We start from the raw sequence: 16263 nt of genomic DNA on the forward strand, positions 1-16263 counted from the left end.
AAGGTGGCCATTTGATTATGACCTTTACCACAAGTACCAATAAGGTATGTAACCCTAAAATTTTATATCTTTAGTGTTAAAAAAAAGAAATATAAGACATTTGATGAGGAGTTTTTTTTTTTTTTGTTTTGTTTTGTTTTGTTTATGTTTCAACCTAAAGGGGCTATTGATTCATTATATACATATGGAGGAGAATAATGTCAACATAAAATTTAAAACTTCTTTTTAAAAATCCACAAAATAAATAAAGAAACGTTGATTTCCGTATAAAAATGAGATTTTAAATAAAATTACAAAAATATATTATTTGCAAGTACATTTTTTGAAAATTGTAGTTTGAAAACTTTAAAATAATTATGTTTTTAAATTCTAATTTTTAAAAATACACTATTTTAAAAGTTTTATTGTAATTTTAAAGGTTAAATTACAATTTCTTTTAATTAAAATCACATTTTTTTAATAATATATTTTAAAATCGTTATTTTTTAAATGGTAAGTTTTGTAATAAATAACAAATATATATAAATGATGGTTTGGTAGCGAAAAGTGTTTCCTTCCATTCGTCCACGCACGTTCACTTCGCTCTCTCTCTCTCTCTCTCTCTCTCTCTCTCTGAAAATACCAGTGAGTATTTAAGAGAAAGGCGAATTCTCCAAAACACAAAGAAGGCAACCTCAGCTATCTGCTGAACCCCTCTCGATCTCTCCGCCCATCTTGTTTTCAGAAACCACTTCACCTGATCCCTTCCCCACGTACCCCCGGATCATCACCCATCCTTTTTGCTTCTCCAAAAACTACTTTTTTTTTTTTTTCTTCTTCTCGTTTGTTTTGTAATTCTAAAAGCTAATATTCAAATCCACCAAAGCCATTGTTTTGGAGATGAGCACGGGAGAGCTCCTCGGCATCGAACCCATCGAACTCAAGTTCCCCTGTGATTATTTTCGCCTTCGTTCTCTCACGGATCTGTTTTTTCTTTTCTATGCTTTGCGTTTTCATTCTTTTTATTGTTTTCTATTTTTGTTTTGTTTCGTTAGTTGAATTGAAGAAACAGATCTCTTGTTCGCTTCAGCTGTCAAATAAGACGGATAATTATGTAGCTTTCAAGGTAATCTTTTCATTTTTTTTTTCTTATTTAAACTTTTGCTGTCTTTTTTATATGAATTAGTAATTTTTTTATGGTTGCTGAGAAAATGTGGGAAAATAGTGGAGATTGCAAGTGTGACTTGTATTGCTCATGATTTTGGGACCCGAGAAAACAACAAAATCAATCCAATTATGCATAAATATAACTAATTTTAGGCTTAGTTTATATGTATTTTTGTTTCTGAACCGAAATAACACAGGAATAGCATTCAAATTTCAAATTAAAAATGTGGATTTGGCTAAATTTTTTTTCTTTTCTCATATGAATTTGTCATGGGCAGGTGAAAACGACGAATCCGAAGAAGTATTGTGTTCGTCCGAACACCGGAGTCGTCTTGCCACGGTCCACGTGTGATGTTATAGGTGCCTATAGCGATCATTTTGTTATTTGATGTTGTGTTTGGTCATGATTTGATTGTCATTTACTGATCTGTAAATGTTTGGTCTGGATGTAGTCACAATGCAAGCACAGAAGGAGGCTCCTCCTGACATGCAATGCAAGGACAAGTTTCTCCTTCAGAGTGTAAAAACAAATGATGGTGTAACCCCAAAAGATATTACCACAGAAATGGTAAAGATCTAATGCATTGTTACAGATTCGTATGGGTTTGTGAGGTTTATGTTGAGTCCTATAATTTATGGAAGTTGGTTTTTTTAGTTCAACAAGGAGGCTGGACATGTGGTTGAGGAGTGCAAATTGAGAGTGGTTTATGTTTCTCCACCCCAACCACCTTCTCCAGTACCAGAAGAGTCAGAAGAAGGGTCTTCGCCAAGGGGTTCTGTTTCTGAGAATGGAAATGCGAATGGTGCTGGGTTCACTGTTGTGAGTGCTTAAGTAGTTTTCAATGTTTTGGTGCAATACTATAGTGTCATTCTCTATTTACATGGAACATTGATTGCGTTGCCATTGGTGATATACAGGCTACAAGAGCATTTGCTGAGCGGTTTGAGCCTCGAGACAAATCTGCAGAGGTAACTAAGGAACATAAAAAATGGTCTTCTCTCAGATTGTTTCTTTGTGCGCTCTTGTGTGTCTTTCTCAGAGATAGCTATCTGGGTTTGCATTGTTTGTAAAGGTCATAGTATTTGATATGAAGGGTCATATGTCTGTCGTACTCTATGCTACACTCTTTATTAAATAATTGTTGTACTAAGCAAGAGCTATTTGCAGTTTTATTAGCTAGATTCATTACGGAACTGTTAGCTAAAGCTCTAGAATAAACAGTATCTACAAATAAGTATATATGGCTTAATTCATTGACATGTTCAGAATAAATTGCAGAGTAATGATGGGTTTTCTGACTTCGTACAGTGTGGTAGTATTGCTAGTGCTTTCTTCTACAATGAAGACTCTACGGATAAAATATTGCCATTAGTTACCATAATCCTTGTCATTGTTGTCAATTGCTTTGATCCTCAACCTCCCTCCAACAAGGAAACTCAATAATTCCTTCTGCTAGACGTAATTGGTGCTGTAATGATTATTTGTAACTGGACAGTTTCTTCCTTTTCATGTTCAATTTTCTTTTCTTTTCTAATTTCAAAGACAATATTCAGCTATTGGACTGCATTCTTTGAGTGGAAAATACTGAAAGTAAACATTTCAAAATTTTCTTCCTTTTCTTTAAGGTGATGCACTAATCTCGTGAAACTCACTAGTATACAGATCTCTGTGTGCTTTTTCTTTGATGACTTAACATGAAATGCTTTAGCAAAAATCTTACTGTACAGAGATTATGCTGTGTTTTATTGTGTGAAGGAACTTGAGCTGTAGTTGGGTTTATGTTGTGTTTTGTTGGGTTCGGCTCATTGTTCTTTTTAATCAATCCACTGGAATCCAAACAACTAGCTAGGTGTTTTCGCTTGTATGCTTTTTGTGTACCAAGAGACGCCTTTACGCTTTTAATGATATCTCGATTACTTATTAAAAAAAAAAAAGCTATGGGTTTGTGGGTCCTGCTTATTGCTCTTCTTTATCCTATTCAGCCTCGCTTAAGCCGGTTTATGATCTTTACCCTCTTACCTAGAAAAAGAAAAAAAAAAAACTTGAGCTGTAGTTGGATTTTCAAGCTGCATATGCTTTATTGCTATTAATCTGGTATATATATGTGCTTGTGTAACAACTGATTTGATGCAGCTGCTTTAGGATAACAAAGTAAAATTTTTGTGGGTTTTACGAACATAAATCACGACACTGGTATAACCTTTCTTTTATTGTGAGGATCTGTGATTATAGCCTATGCTTGTAATTTTGGACCATATGGGTAAACTTATCCTTAAAAAAAAGGGCAGAACAAACACAATGCATGGATAAAATGTCAGTATGATTGTACTTATCAAAAAAGAAAAAACTGTCAATCTATGATTGAGGTGGCTTAAATTCTACTTTTCTATGGTTTTGAGCAAGAGTACAATGTCCTACCAAGTTATTCTCGTTTGACTGTACTGGATGTTTTGTTTATATGCTAACAAAATTTTGCCATGTCATAAGTCTTGAATAAGATACTATACCTTCACAAATTTTACTTATATTTTAATAGCTTAACAAATTACTAGAGAAGCTTAAATAGCATTTTGATTTTATAAGCATATCTTGGTCTGTTACCTCTAAATAGTCGATTTTAGAATATCTACGTTCAAAATAGAATTGACTGGTCGTGCTCCAAAGATTACTTTATATGGAAAGGTATGCATCAGTAATGAACAGGACTGTGCATATTCAATAAAATCATTTCTGAAGTTTTGTCAGGCTAGGAAAACATAGGAAAGCAAAAGAAGAAAAAAAAAAAAAACTTGTTTGGAAGAAATTAACTGGCCGTGGAAGAAACTATTATTGACGAATGACTAATGTCCTTTGTTTGTAAGGTCCATCACCTGCTATCATTTTAGTTTCACCTGATCTTTTTAGCTTGTCAAAATTTGATGGGAAGGTTTGACTCCATCTTTTGGTTTTTGGTGTTTACTCCTTGGATAATTAGCAATAATTCTTGCTTACTGCAAGAGAGATCATCTGGGTGCCTCAATCAATAGCAACATCACACCACATCTTAGGAGAGCCGGTAGTTGCTTTCAATGGGGGCTTAAATTCTATTATTTCTTGCAAATCGCAATGGGTTTCTTTCTAATTCGGGACCAGAGATTGGCCTCTCTGATTTACAGGTTATTAGGTGTTCCTAACTGCAGCTTATTTTTACCTATTGACCAGCTTGCATGGATAATGGATCTGGGTTAAGAGATAGGAACAACCTGCTGAAATTTTAGGAAAGCAATCAATATTATATAAAAAGCATTGTATATTTCCTATTTCCAACCAGCGATTTTTCTTTTTTGACAAGACCTTTTTATTGTCTCTTCCCTTATTGGCTTTATTTCATTCCGATGTGGCAAGATACAATGTACAAAAGTTGTAGGTTTGTGGGTCCTGCTTATTGCCCTTCTCTCTTCTATTCAATTTCGCCTAAGCCGATTTTTGTGATCTTTCCCTTACCTAGAAAAAGAAAAATAGGTAGTTGGATTGTCATGGTGCATATGCTTTATGGTCATTTAATGGGTAGGCAATTCAGTTGGCGGCCTTTGTTGGACGACCTTTTCTTTGACTCTTTTAGCGTGGTTGAGGCTTTTTGGTTGGAGAGAGACTTCGAGGAGGGGGAGGTGTTGGAGGTAGTGAAAGCTATGAATGGTGACAAGGCTTTAGGACTTGATGGTTTTTATATGGCCTTCTTCCAAGCTTGTTGGAGTGTTTTAAAAGGAGACACTACGAAGGTCTTTTGTGAATTTCAAGCTAGTGGTAAGTTTGAAAGAAGTTTGAATGCAACGTTCATCGCCCTCATCTCGAAGATTCCTGGGGCTGGTGATCCCAAGGACTTTCGCCCATCAGTCTGGTGAGTGGTATATACCAAATTATTGTCAAGATTCTAGCAAACAGGCTAAAGACGGTGCTACGAAAGATTATTGCCAAGTCGCAGAATGCGTTCATCCAAGGTAGGCAGATCCTAGATTTATTGCCAATGAGTGCTTGAATAGTAGTATAAAATTTGGGGAGCTAGGGGTTCTATGCAAATTGGATTTAGAAAAAAACATATGATCATGTCTATTGGGATTTTTTTTTCTTTTTATTGATTTATTTATTTATTTTTTGTACATGGTGAAGAGTGGTTTTGAGAGGAAATGGTGTTCATGGATAGCTCATTGTATATCCTCAGTGCATTTTTCGATCTTGGTGAACGGCATTTCCATTGGTTTTTTAGCAACTCTTGTGGCCTAAGACAAGGGTATCCTTTGTCTCCCTTTCTGTTTGTCATTGTGATGGAGGCTTTGGAAAGATGATATTTGCTGCTGTGAATGGGGGTTTGTTGGTTTGCTTCTTTGTGGGGACAAGGGATGTTGGGAAGATTGACTTTTCTCACCTGCTATTTGCGGATGACACTTTGATTATAGTGGGGTTGACCCAAATCATTTGCGACATTTGCGGTGTTTATTCTTATATTTTGAAGCTATCTCCAGCTTAAAGGTTAACTTGGCTAAGTTGGAGTTGGTTCTTGTGGGCAATGTTGATAATGTGGATAGGTTGGCTAGTATTTTTGGAAGTGGGGTTGCTTCTTTGCTTATGAAGTATCTTGGTCGCCCGTTGGGGGCTTCCTTAAAGCAAAGTCTATTTGGGATGGGTTATTGAGAAAATAGAGTTCGTTTGGCCAGTTGGAAAATGATGTATTTGTCCAAAGGTGGGAGGATTACCTTCATCAATAGCACACTTTCCAATCTAGCTACGTATTTCATGTCCTTCTTCCCTCTCCCTATGGGTGTTGCACACCGTATTAAGAAGCTTCAACGTATTTCATGTCCTTCTTCAAGGTGAAGAGCTCAAATTTCACCTAGTAAGCTGGTCGAAGGTTTTTTTTCCGATCAACGAGGGACGCTTGGGGATTAGGAACTTGCTGATGTTCAATCGGGCTCTCTTAGGGAAATGGCTTTGGCGCTATGTGCATGAGAGAAAGGTTTGGTGGAGAGTGGTGGTGGGCTCCAAATTTGGTAGTTCGTGGGTTGGATGGTGTTCTAATAAGCCTATTGGAGTGTATGGGGTGGGGTTATGGAAGAATATTAGACGGGGTTGGTGGAAGTTCCCAAGTCATACCAAATTTGAGGTGGGGGATGGATCCAATGTTAGATTTTAGCATAATCTGTGGTGTGAAGGCGAGGTCCTTAATGAAGTTTCTCTAGTTTTATTTGGTATTACGTATGTCAAGGATGCTTCTGTGGTAGCTCACTTGGAGCTCTCTAATGGGTCCAATCAGTGAAACATTAGTTTTGTCAGAGTGGCTCATGATTGAGAAGTGGATGTGTTTGCTTTGTTTTATTGCTGCTTGTATTTAGTCAGAGTGAGATTGGTAGGTGAAGACAAGCTTTAGTGAGCCCCCTCTAAAAGAGGATTGTTCGATGTTAAATCTTTCTATAGTATCCTGGGTTGTAGGGAAGGCTCTCTTTTCTCTTGGAAGAGCATTTTACTAACTAAGGCTCCCTTAAGGGTGGGTTTTTTTTTTTTTTTTTGGACGGCGGCCTTTGGAAAGATTTTTAGCATGAACAATCTTAGGAAGCATCATGTTATAGCGATCGATAGGTACTGTATGTACAAAAGAAACGAGGAGTCTTTGGATCATCTTCTTCTCCATTGTGAGGTGGTGTGTGTCTTATCAAATGCTTTTACCAATCGCTTTGGTCTTTCTTGGGTTATACCTAGACGAGTTTTTGACTTGTATGCATGTTGGTGGACTACTGGTAGCTCTTAGAGTGTTGCTGTGTGAAAGATTGTATCTTTTTGTATTTTATGGTGTATTTGGAGGGAAAGGATTTAAAAGAGTTTTGAAAATCTTGAGAGGACGATAGAGGAACTTAAGTCTTTTTTCTTCCATACACGTTATCCGTGGATAGTTTCTTATTTTTTCCTTTGTTTTATTGCTTTTTGTATTTAGTCAGAGTGAGACTGGTAGGTGAAGACAAGCTTTAGTGAGTCCCCTCTAAAAGAGGATTGTTCGATGTCAAATCTTTCTATAGTATCCTGGGTTGTAGGGAAGGCTCTCTTTTCTCTTGGAAGAGCATTTTGCGGACCAAGGCTCCCTTAAGGGTGGTTTTTTTTTTTGGACGGCGGCCTTTGGAAAGTTTTTTAGCATGAACAATCTTAGGAAGCATCATGTTATAGCGATCGATAAGTGCTGCATCTACAAAAGAAATGGGAAGTTTGTGGATCATCTTCTTCTCCATTGTGAGGTGGTGTGCCTTATAAAATGCTTTCTTCAATCTCTTTGGTCTTTCTTGGGTTATGCCTAGACGAGTTTTTGACTTGTATGCATGTTGGTGGACTACTGGTAGCTCTTAGAGTGTTGCTGTGTGGAAGATTGTATCTTTTTGTATTTTATGGTGTATTTGGAGGGAAAGGATTTATAAAAGTTTTGAAAATCTCGAGATGACGACAGAGGAACTTAGGTCTCTTTTCTTCCATACACGTTATCCGTGGACAGTTTCTTACATTTTTCCTTTGGTCCTAAGTTTTCATGATTTTCTTATTCTTTTTCTTCTTCTAGCTAGGTCTTTTTTCTTGTATATTTCTTGTGTACTTGGAGGCGCCTTACACTATCTCGATTAATTATATATATATAAAAAAAGGGTATGCATACACACTTTTGTAACAAACTGATTTGACGCAGCTACTTCAGGATAACATAGTAAAATTTTTGTGGGTTTTATGAACTTATCACAACATTAGTGTTGATGTAACCCTTCGACTATAGGGAGATCTGTGATTGTAGCTTATGCTTGTAATGGTTGTCCATTTGGGTAAACTTATCCTTAAAAAAGAAAGAACAAACACAACGCATAGATAAAATGTCAATTAATCTATGATTATGGTGATAAAAATTCTACTTTTCTTTGGTCTTGAGCAAGAGTACAATTTCTGACCAAGGTCTTCTCTTTTTGACTTTTCTATAAGTTTGTTTATATGCTAACAAAATTTTACTGTTCCTGCACGTCACAAAGTTCACTTTGATATTAATAACTTAACAAATTACTAAGCTTAAAAAGAATTTTGGTTTCAGAAGTTCACTTTGATATTAATAACTTAACAAATTACTAAGCTTAAAAGGAATTTTGGTTTCATAAGCATATATTGGTCGGTCATCTCTATATAACTGGTATCTTTTAGAATATTTACTTTAAAAATAGGATTGACTGGTCATGCTCCAAAGATTACTTTATACAGAAAGATATGCATATGTAATGAACTGGACTATGCATATTCAGGAAAATCATTTCTGACGTATTGTTAGTCAAGGAAAAAGAAACGAAGAAGAAAAACTTCTTGGGAAGAAATTAACTGACCATGGAAGAAACTATCATCGACAAATGACTAATGTCCTTTGTATGCAAGGTCCCTCACCTACTATCGTTGTATCTCCACGTGATCTTTTTTAGCTTGTCAAAATTTAATGGGAAGGTTTGTCATGGACTCCACCTTTTGATTTGTGGTGTTACTCCTTCGATAGTTAGCAATAATTCTTGCTTTCTGCGAGAGTGATCATCTTGGTGCCCTCCATCAATTGCTACATTACCACATCTTAAGAGAGCTGGTAATTGCTTTCATTGGGGGCTGAAGTCCTTTCATTTCTTGCAAATCTCAATGCCTATCTTTCTAATTCAGGACCAGAGATTGGCCCCTCTCATTTACAGGCTATTAGGTGTTTCTGATTGCAGTTTATTCCTACCCATTGACTAGGTTGCATGGATAATGGATTTGGGTTGAGATGGGAACAACCTGCTAAAAGTTTAGGAAAGCAATATATTATATAAAAGCATTGCATATTTCCTATTTCCAACCAGCCATTTTTCTTTTTTGACGAGACTTTTTTCTGCCTCTTCCCTTCTTAATCATTTCATTTCCTTCTGACGTGGCAAGATACTGGTTGTATTGTTTTTGCCATATAATTGTAATAATCATAATAATTTTCCATGTAGCATGTACTTCTGCAGCTCTGCCACAGTTGGATATTCATTTTGTCTTTTGATGTGTAATAGACATCTTCCTAAGCTTACCACATACTGAAACGTTATTTATGCTTGTTGATTCTGGAAATAATGGCAGACAAGAGCCCTCATTTCAAAACTTAGAGAGGAAAAGGACAATGTGATTCAACAAAATAACAAGCTTCGTCAGGAATTGGTGAGTTATAACTGCAATTTCATTTTGATAGAACTATACCTACTTTTTCTTTTTTCTTCTTTTGATGGGGGCAGGGGGTTGGTGTGCAATTAATTTTGTTATTCTATACTGAAGAGTCTAGGACTGTTTTGAGAAAATATATTTGATTATTCTTACTTAAGTTGTGCTGTTATCATGTTTTGTGGAATTTCTAAGCGTTTTGGTACGAGAGGTGAAATCTTTTTTATATTGTTTTTCTTTCTAAAATTCAATTTGAACAGGATTGGCTGTTATTTGTTTTTCCATGTGAAAGTTCCATTTGAAATTCGTATCAGTCATTGAATTCAAATGCTATATTGGTCATTTTTACCAAAAGAAAAACAAATAAAGTAAAATAGAGCTATTGTCGTATAGTTGGTCCATCATCAATGCAGCTATCCAGAAAATGTCATAGTCTAAGGTCAATCATTCAAAATAGTGATTGTTTCAGGAAAACCAATGTGATGCCACAACTTATATTGTTAAATAGTGTCTGAAATGGCTTCAGATTTGTGCTGTGTTTATTTATATGGAAAAACCCATCATGAGTAGATACATTAGACACTGTATTGGTTGTGGGTGGAAAATAATAGGTCTTGCTTTGACGTTTTCTAATTGAACTTGGCTTAATGGAAAACCATCTTTCATGGGGTCTGAGGAGGGTTTTCTGGATTTCTTGACTTTGGTGGATGAGAGGCAGAACTCGGTCTCTACTCCTAAGAACAAAGGGAATAGAGAGGTCAAGAATCTAGAATGCTTGATCAATTTCGATGCTACGAGTGTGGGTTCTAGCAGGGTTAGAGGCAAGAGATTGGGAGTTTAATGTAGCCGTTCTTGGGTTTTTTCGGGTTTCTTTTTTTGTTTTTTGTTTTTCTTTTGTTTTGGTGTTCCTTTTGTTTACTTACTGTATACTTAGGGGCGCTTTTGTGCTTTTTTATGCTTTCGTTTATTACCTATCAAAAAAAAAAAAAAACAGCATACTGGTTCATTGTAGTGGATCATGGGAGTTTATACTGGTTGAGGTTGGAAAGCTACTTGATATATCTAGTCCCTTGAAAAGAAAAATGTCTGTGCAATGATGAGTATGATAGCATCCGTCACCTGTTTTGACTATCTTTAAGGAACATTAGGATCTGTGGTGCATGGGCCCCGAGATGTGACTTGTGTTACAATATGAGCATATTAACTTTCTTGAGATTAGATGTGGGACATAATTATATGTATGCTGCTTTTAATTGACCTTATTAACCTAACTCTTTTGGTAGGTCAGGAAATAGATGTATAAAAATGTCTTTTTTATTTTTATTTTTTATTATTATTTGTTGGGGGGTGGGGTGGGGTGGGGTGGGAGGGATTGTTCGAATCTTCGGAAGCAATACTCTATACTGTATACTGTTATGTGAAAGGAGGAGCATTGCTCTTGAAATATAACTCGGCAGGGGGAGGGGGGGGTGTGCATAATTTATGTTGATAATAGCTTATGCTTTTCCTGATGTGTTCAAAAGGAAGAGTTTATGAAAGAAACAAAGAGGAAGAGTAGCAAAAAGATAGACTATAGAGGGTGTTTGTTAGCTATCCTTGATACATTGGAAAATTATTTGCACTTGAAATTTCTAAAGGATGATAAATTAATGTAGAAACACAAGTGTCTTGGTTGTAGAGTTCTTTAATGGATGTTCTTTTGCAGTTAGGCCAAATTTCTGCTGCTTGAGGACCTTGTCTTGATTGTGGATAATTTCTTTGTAGTGATTTTTTTTATTTTTTATTTTTATCCTTCTATGTGTAATAGTTTTTCCTGGATTCCCCTAGTTTTGTGTTTTAGATGAACAATAACTCAAACTAGCTGAAAGGTTTACAACCTGTTGCTTTACTAGTGTTTTTTGCATCTGTTTTAGGCCTATCTATTTGAAAAGTCGATTTCTAAATTAAAAAGCAGATAAATTTTGTGAAGTTTCTTGCTGCAGCAAATGTGGCTGTGCTTTTGATATTTGCAGTTGCAATTTTTCATTTAATACTGTTAACTTTGAGCCGTGGGGATCTCTCATCTCACAAAGATTACAATGTGTAGGAACTGCTGAGACGTGAAGGCCATAAAAATCATGGCGGTATGGGTGTCTCCCTCCTGTTTGTCGTCTTGGTCGGATTGCTTGGCATAATTTTGGGGTATCTCATGAAGAAGAGTTAAGCTTGTGCCTGCTATTATATCTTTTGCATATATTATCCTCGATTTCCTTTTTGTTCCTGTTCGCTGAAGAAAAATGATGCGAGGAAAAGAAAGTAACTCGCCAGGGGTGATGCTTTTGTTGGTTGTTAGCTTTGTGGAAGTAGTAAACTTGTTTAGGTTCAGTCATGGTGTCCTAGTTGCCTGACTATCAAAGTAACTCATTTTTTTGGTAGCATGCATTCTTTTTTGTAACTTAAAGAGGTATATTTTCTTTGTTTCTTTTGTGGTTCTAGTCTGGAGTTTTTGGACCTTCTGACAAAGGTACTAGTGGTTAGTGTCAAGGATCTTATCCATCCTCAGTTTGCTGGATTTGTTTATCTTTGATTTTCTTATCATGGGGCGTGCTGTGCTGATTCAAAAGAAATATAGGCTAAACATGCAATCTCCCACCATTTCAAAAAAGTTAAGAAAAAAAGTATTTGGGCAATATTGGCTCATCTCACTATTTATGTTCTTGTCTACATTGATGATATGCAATCCAATTATTGCAGGAGGATTTTGCTTTTAAAGACTTGGGTACGCTTTCATATTCTCTCTGAGTAGAAGTTTTACACGATGACAATTAATGGACCGCTTTTCTTATTAACAATGTGTGCCAATTTATGCATCATCCATCAAATTTACACGGGCAGGCTGTTGAACGAATGCTGAAGTATCTTTTATTCAATGTAGACAAATTTATTTTACTCTTTTAAATTTATTCAGTATTTTTTATTCGAATTCAACACCCAAACCGACCATTAATCACATGATCACTCACCGTCTACATATTTCCATATCTTCCTCTAATTCTATTCATGCTTTTACTGTCGCCGATTGGGTTGGATGTCGGATCGAATGGGACCTCAAAGAGGCAAAAGCATAATGGCTTATTCAGGTATAGAATCTGAATATTGGACTTTTGCCAATGCAACTGCTGAAATTTTATGGCTGGAATCTCTCTTGCAAGAACTTGGCACGTTCATTTCAGCTCCTCCAACTCTTTGGCTTGACAATATCGGGGCTACTTACTGTAATACTTGTATTTTAAAATATTAAATAAAATATCTTAAAATATAATTTAAGACCTAATAATAATGTAAAAGAATAAATATGAATATTTATGAAAATAAATATTCATTTATTAATAAGCATTTATATTTTCAGTTTAATAAAAGTTCAAACGGACTTTAAACTTTGGAATAATGGAAACGGGGTCAAATGACGAACTCCGTTTTGGTAGATTCAAAAACCAGAACACTCGTCTCGAAGTCCTATAGCTATTCTCCGAATTTCATAATTTTTGGATTCTGTTTACGGTACGAAAATACCTGCAAAAAATACTACTTTTGATTTGAACAAAAATTTAGCATAAATAATTTGTGGGCCCATTTTATTTTTATAAAAACCCAGCCCAGCCCATGTGAACTCAGCCTAGCCTCCATACATGCTGAAACTGCCCAGTTTAATTACAAAGAGAATCAAGACAATTAGTTAGAACCAAACTACTCGTCCCTTAGAGATAGAAACTAATCATTATATTCTCGACGACTTTGAGACCCTCGGTTCATCTTGCTCAGCACGTCTACCACCTGTAGACTTTCCCAACCATCGATCAAATGCAACCAAGAGAGATCCTAACCATTGAAGCTACTATAAAAGGAGAGCAGCCCCGTTCATTATTCACGCATCACTCTTCTTCTCCCTTCTTCGGTTGTTTCTCACATGGCAGCAAAAGGAAAAGTCCTCTCCTCCCGTGTTTCCACGACCAGCAGCAACTCTCTTAATCCTCTGTTTCATCTTTCTTTTGGAAGCAAAGTAGCAACAACTCATCTCCCTCTTAAACCAATAAACAGCAAGAAGAGAACTCACAAACTCTCCTCTTGCTCTCTTTGTCTTTCTCCCAGAAACCAGAAAATCTCTCCATCTCCCTTCAGCTCAGAAACAGAAAAGAAGGAGAGGAAAACTCCTCTCTTCTCTTGGGTCCTAGGCTAAAAGAAATGAAACATCAAAACAAGAAGAAAGAAGGAAACTCTCTCTGTAAGTCTTCTCTCACTCCCAAAAACTCTCTATTTGAACTCTCTGTCTCTTCCACTCTCTCGGGTTTACTTGCAAAAAAAGTAAAAGAGAAGAACAAAGAAGAAAGAGGGGTGATAAGGAATAGAAAAGATAAGAAAAAGGAGAAAGAAAGAAGAGTTCTCTAGAAGCTAAGCGGTCTCTCGGTCAACATTGGAAAAGGAACAAAAGTGAAAAAAAAAAAAAAAAAAAAAAAAAAGAAGAGCAAAAGAAAAGAGAAAAATATAAAAGAATAAGAAGGATAAAAGAATAAGATAAATCGAAATTTAGTCCCTTTTAATATCTCAAAATATTATATTGGAAGATCAATCGGCTAAAATAACCATGAGCAGCTACGATATTATAAGTTTCTTCCTCTTGACCGAATCTGTAACCTTCATTAGCAGATTCATTTTCTGTGGTTTCCCGGATCAAACTAGAAGTTACCAAGGAACCATGCATAGCACTGAATAGGGAGTCGCTGAATACACCAGCTACACCTAACATGTGAAATGGGTGCATAAGGATGTTGTGCTCAGCCTGGAATACAATCATGAAGTTGAAAGTACCAGAAATTCCTAGAGGCATACCGTCAGAAAAGCTTCTTTGACCAATTGGATATATCAAGAAAACAGCAGTAGCAGCTGCTGCAACAGGAGCTGAATATGCAACAGCAATCCAAGGACGCATACCCAGACGGAAACTAAGTTCCCACTCACGACCCATGTAACAAGCTACACCAAGTAAGAAGTGTAGAACAATTAGCTCATAAGGACCGCCATTGTATAACCATTCATCAACGGAAGCTGCTTCCCATATCGGGTAAAAGTGCAAACCTATAGCTGCAGAAGTAGGAATAATGGCACCAGAAATAATATTGTTTCCGTAAAGTAGAGATCCAGAAACCGGTTCACGAATACCATCAATATCCACCGAAGGAGCAGCAATGAAAGCAATAATAAATACAGAAGTTGCGGTCAATAAGGTAGGGATCATCAAAACACCAAACCATCCAATGTAAAGACGGTTTTCGGTGCTGGTTATCCAGTTACAGAAGCGACCCCATAGGCTTTCGCTTTCGCATCTCTCTAAAATTGCAGTCATGATAAAATCTTGGTTTATTTAATCATTAATCATCAGGGACTCCCAAGCACACAAATTCTCTATAAATAGATAATTGAGGGCGTGTTATTCAACAGTATAACATGACTTATATACCCTTGTCAACCAATATCAACGTCCATCGATATATACGCTCTTATCTATCTAGATTCATGAGACTTTTTTTAAATTGAATGAAAATGAAATAAAAAAAAATAGAATTAGAATATAGATTATAGAAGAATAGAAGAATATCGAATTCGGATTTCTATATATAATTTATAGAAGTTAGATATTATAATGCTAATGGGTTGCCCGGGACTCGAACCCGGAACTAGTCGGATGGAGTAGATAATTTACTTGTTAAAAAGTAGGTCAAAAAAATCCCTCGCCAAGCTGTGCGTGCATCTTTCATTGCACACGGCTTTGCCTATGTATACATCTAAAACTCAGTGCATTCCCTAGAGGGGACTAATAAGAAAGTTGAATACTCAGTTGATCAACCCTTACTCTTACTGTATAAACATTTCATAATAGAAATGAATGAATTGTTTTGTTACCTCTTCATTCATTTAAGAATAAGTTCCATTTACACAGTCTCATAATCAATCATTCATGATTGGCCAGACCCTTTATGCAAATAATATCCAAATACCAAACTCGCCCTCTATATAACCTACGCAAAGTAAAAGAAGTTCTTGGCAAGATCAAAGAAAGAAACTCTTCTTCCTCGGTAAAGAATTCTTCGAATAATTCCGAACCTAATCTTTTTAAAAAAGCGCGTATAGTACTTTTGTGTTTACGGGCCAAAGTTTTAACACACGAAAGTCGAAGTATATATTTTATTCGATACATACCCTTTTTTTTTTAGGATCAACTGTAATAATGAGAAAGATTTTTGCATATACGCACAAATCGATTGATAATATCAAAATCCGATAAATCGGCCCAAGTCGGCTTACTAATGGGATGCCCTAATGCGTTACAAAATTTCGCTTTAGCCAATGATCCAATCAGAGGAATAATTGGAACTATTGTATTGAGCTTCTTGGGAGCATTATTTATTATAAATGAATTTTCTAGCATTTGACTCTGCACCATTGAAGGATTTAGCGGCACACTTGAAAAATAACCCAAAAAGTCGAGGGAATGCTTGGATAATTGGTTTATATAGATCCTTCTTGGGTGAGACCATACAGAAAAATGACATTGCCATAAACTGACAAGGTAATATTTCCATTTATTCATAAGAAGAGGCGTATCTTTTGAAGCCAGAATTGATTTTCCTTGATATCTAACATAATAAATGAAAGGATCCTTGAGGAAGCATAAGATGCCCCGAAAATCATTACCAAAGACTTCGACAAGATCTTCCATTTTTCTAATTAAAGGTTTTGATTTATTTTATGTGATTTTTAAGTTATTAACTTTGTTTTAATATTTTCTGATTTTACAGTTTTTATTATTTTAAGTATCTAATATTTTAAGTTGTATTTTAACAGGGTATTTCAAGTGGCATATTTAAGTAATAAAT

The 16263-nt window shown here is 35.9% G+C and overlaps 1 protein-coding gene and 1 pseudogene across 1 annotated transcript; one reads left to right on the top strand and one right to left on the bottom strand.

Moving 5' to 3' along the window:
• Positions 1 to 563: 563 nt before the first annotated feature.
• Positions 564 to 11929, top strand: LOC133854449 (vesicle-associated protein 1-2-like). Its single transcript, XM_062290660.1, has 8 exons — positions 564 to 931; positions 1035 to 1105; positions 1425 to 1506; positions 1599 to 1714; positions 1802 to 1966; positions 2065 to 2115; positions 9275 to 9352; positions 11439 to 11929. The coding sequence occupies exons 1-8, from the start codon at positions 880 to 882 to the stop codon at positions 11553 to 11555; spliced, it is 732 nt and encodes a 243-aa protein (XP_062146644.1). The 5' UTR covers positions 564 to 879; the 3' UTR covers positions 11556 to 11929.
• A 2012-nt stretch (positions 11930 to 13941) lies between these two features.
• LOC133854167 (photosystem II protein D1-like) lies at positions 13942 to 14805 on the bottom strand (annotated as a pseudogene).
• Between the last annotated feature and the right edge of the window lie 1458 nt (positions 14806 to 16263).

The sequence above is a fragment of the Alnus glutinosa genome, chromosome 13, assembly GCF_958979055.1.
Source record: "Alnus glutinosa chromosome 13, dhAlnGlut1.1, whole genome shotgun sequence".
NCBI lineage: Eukaryota > Viridiplantae > Streptophyta > Magnoliopsida > Fagales > Betulaceae > Alnus > Alnus glutinosa.

Bases quoted from the DNA above. Each gene is read 5' to 3' on its own strand.
- LOC133854449 (XM_062290660.1), top strand. From the start codon at position 880: ATGAGCACGGGAGAGCTCCTCGGCATCGAACCCATCGAACTCAAGTTC. The intron at 932-1,034 runs GTGATTATTTTC...TTGTTTCGTTAG, and splicing joins CATCGAACTCAAGTTCCCCT to TTGAATTGAAGAAACAGATC. The intron at 1,967-2,064 runs GTGAGTGCTTAA...GGTGATATACAG, and splicing joins ATGGTGCTGGGTTCACTGTT to GCTACAAGAGCATTTGCTGA.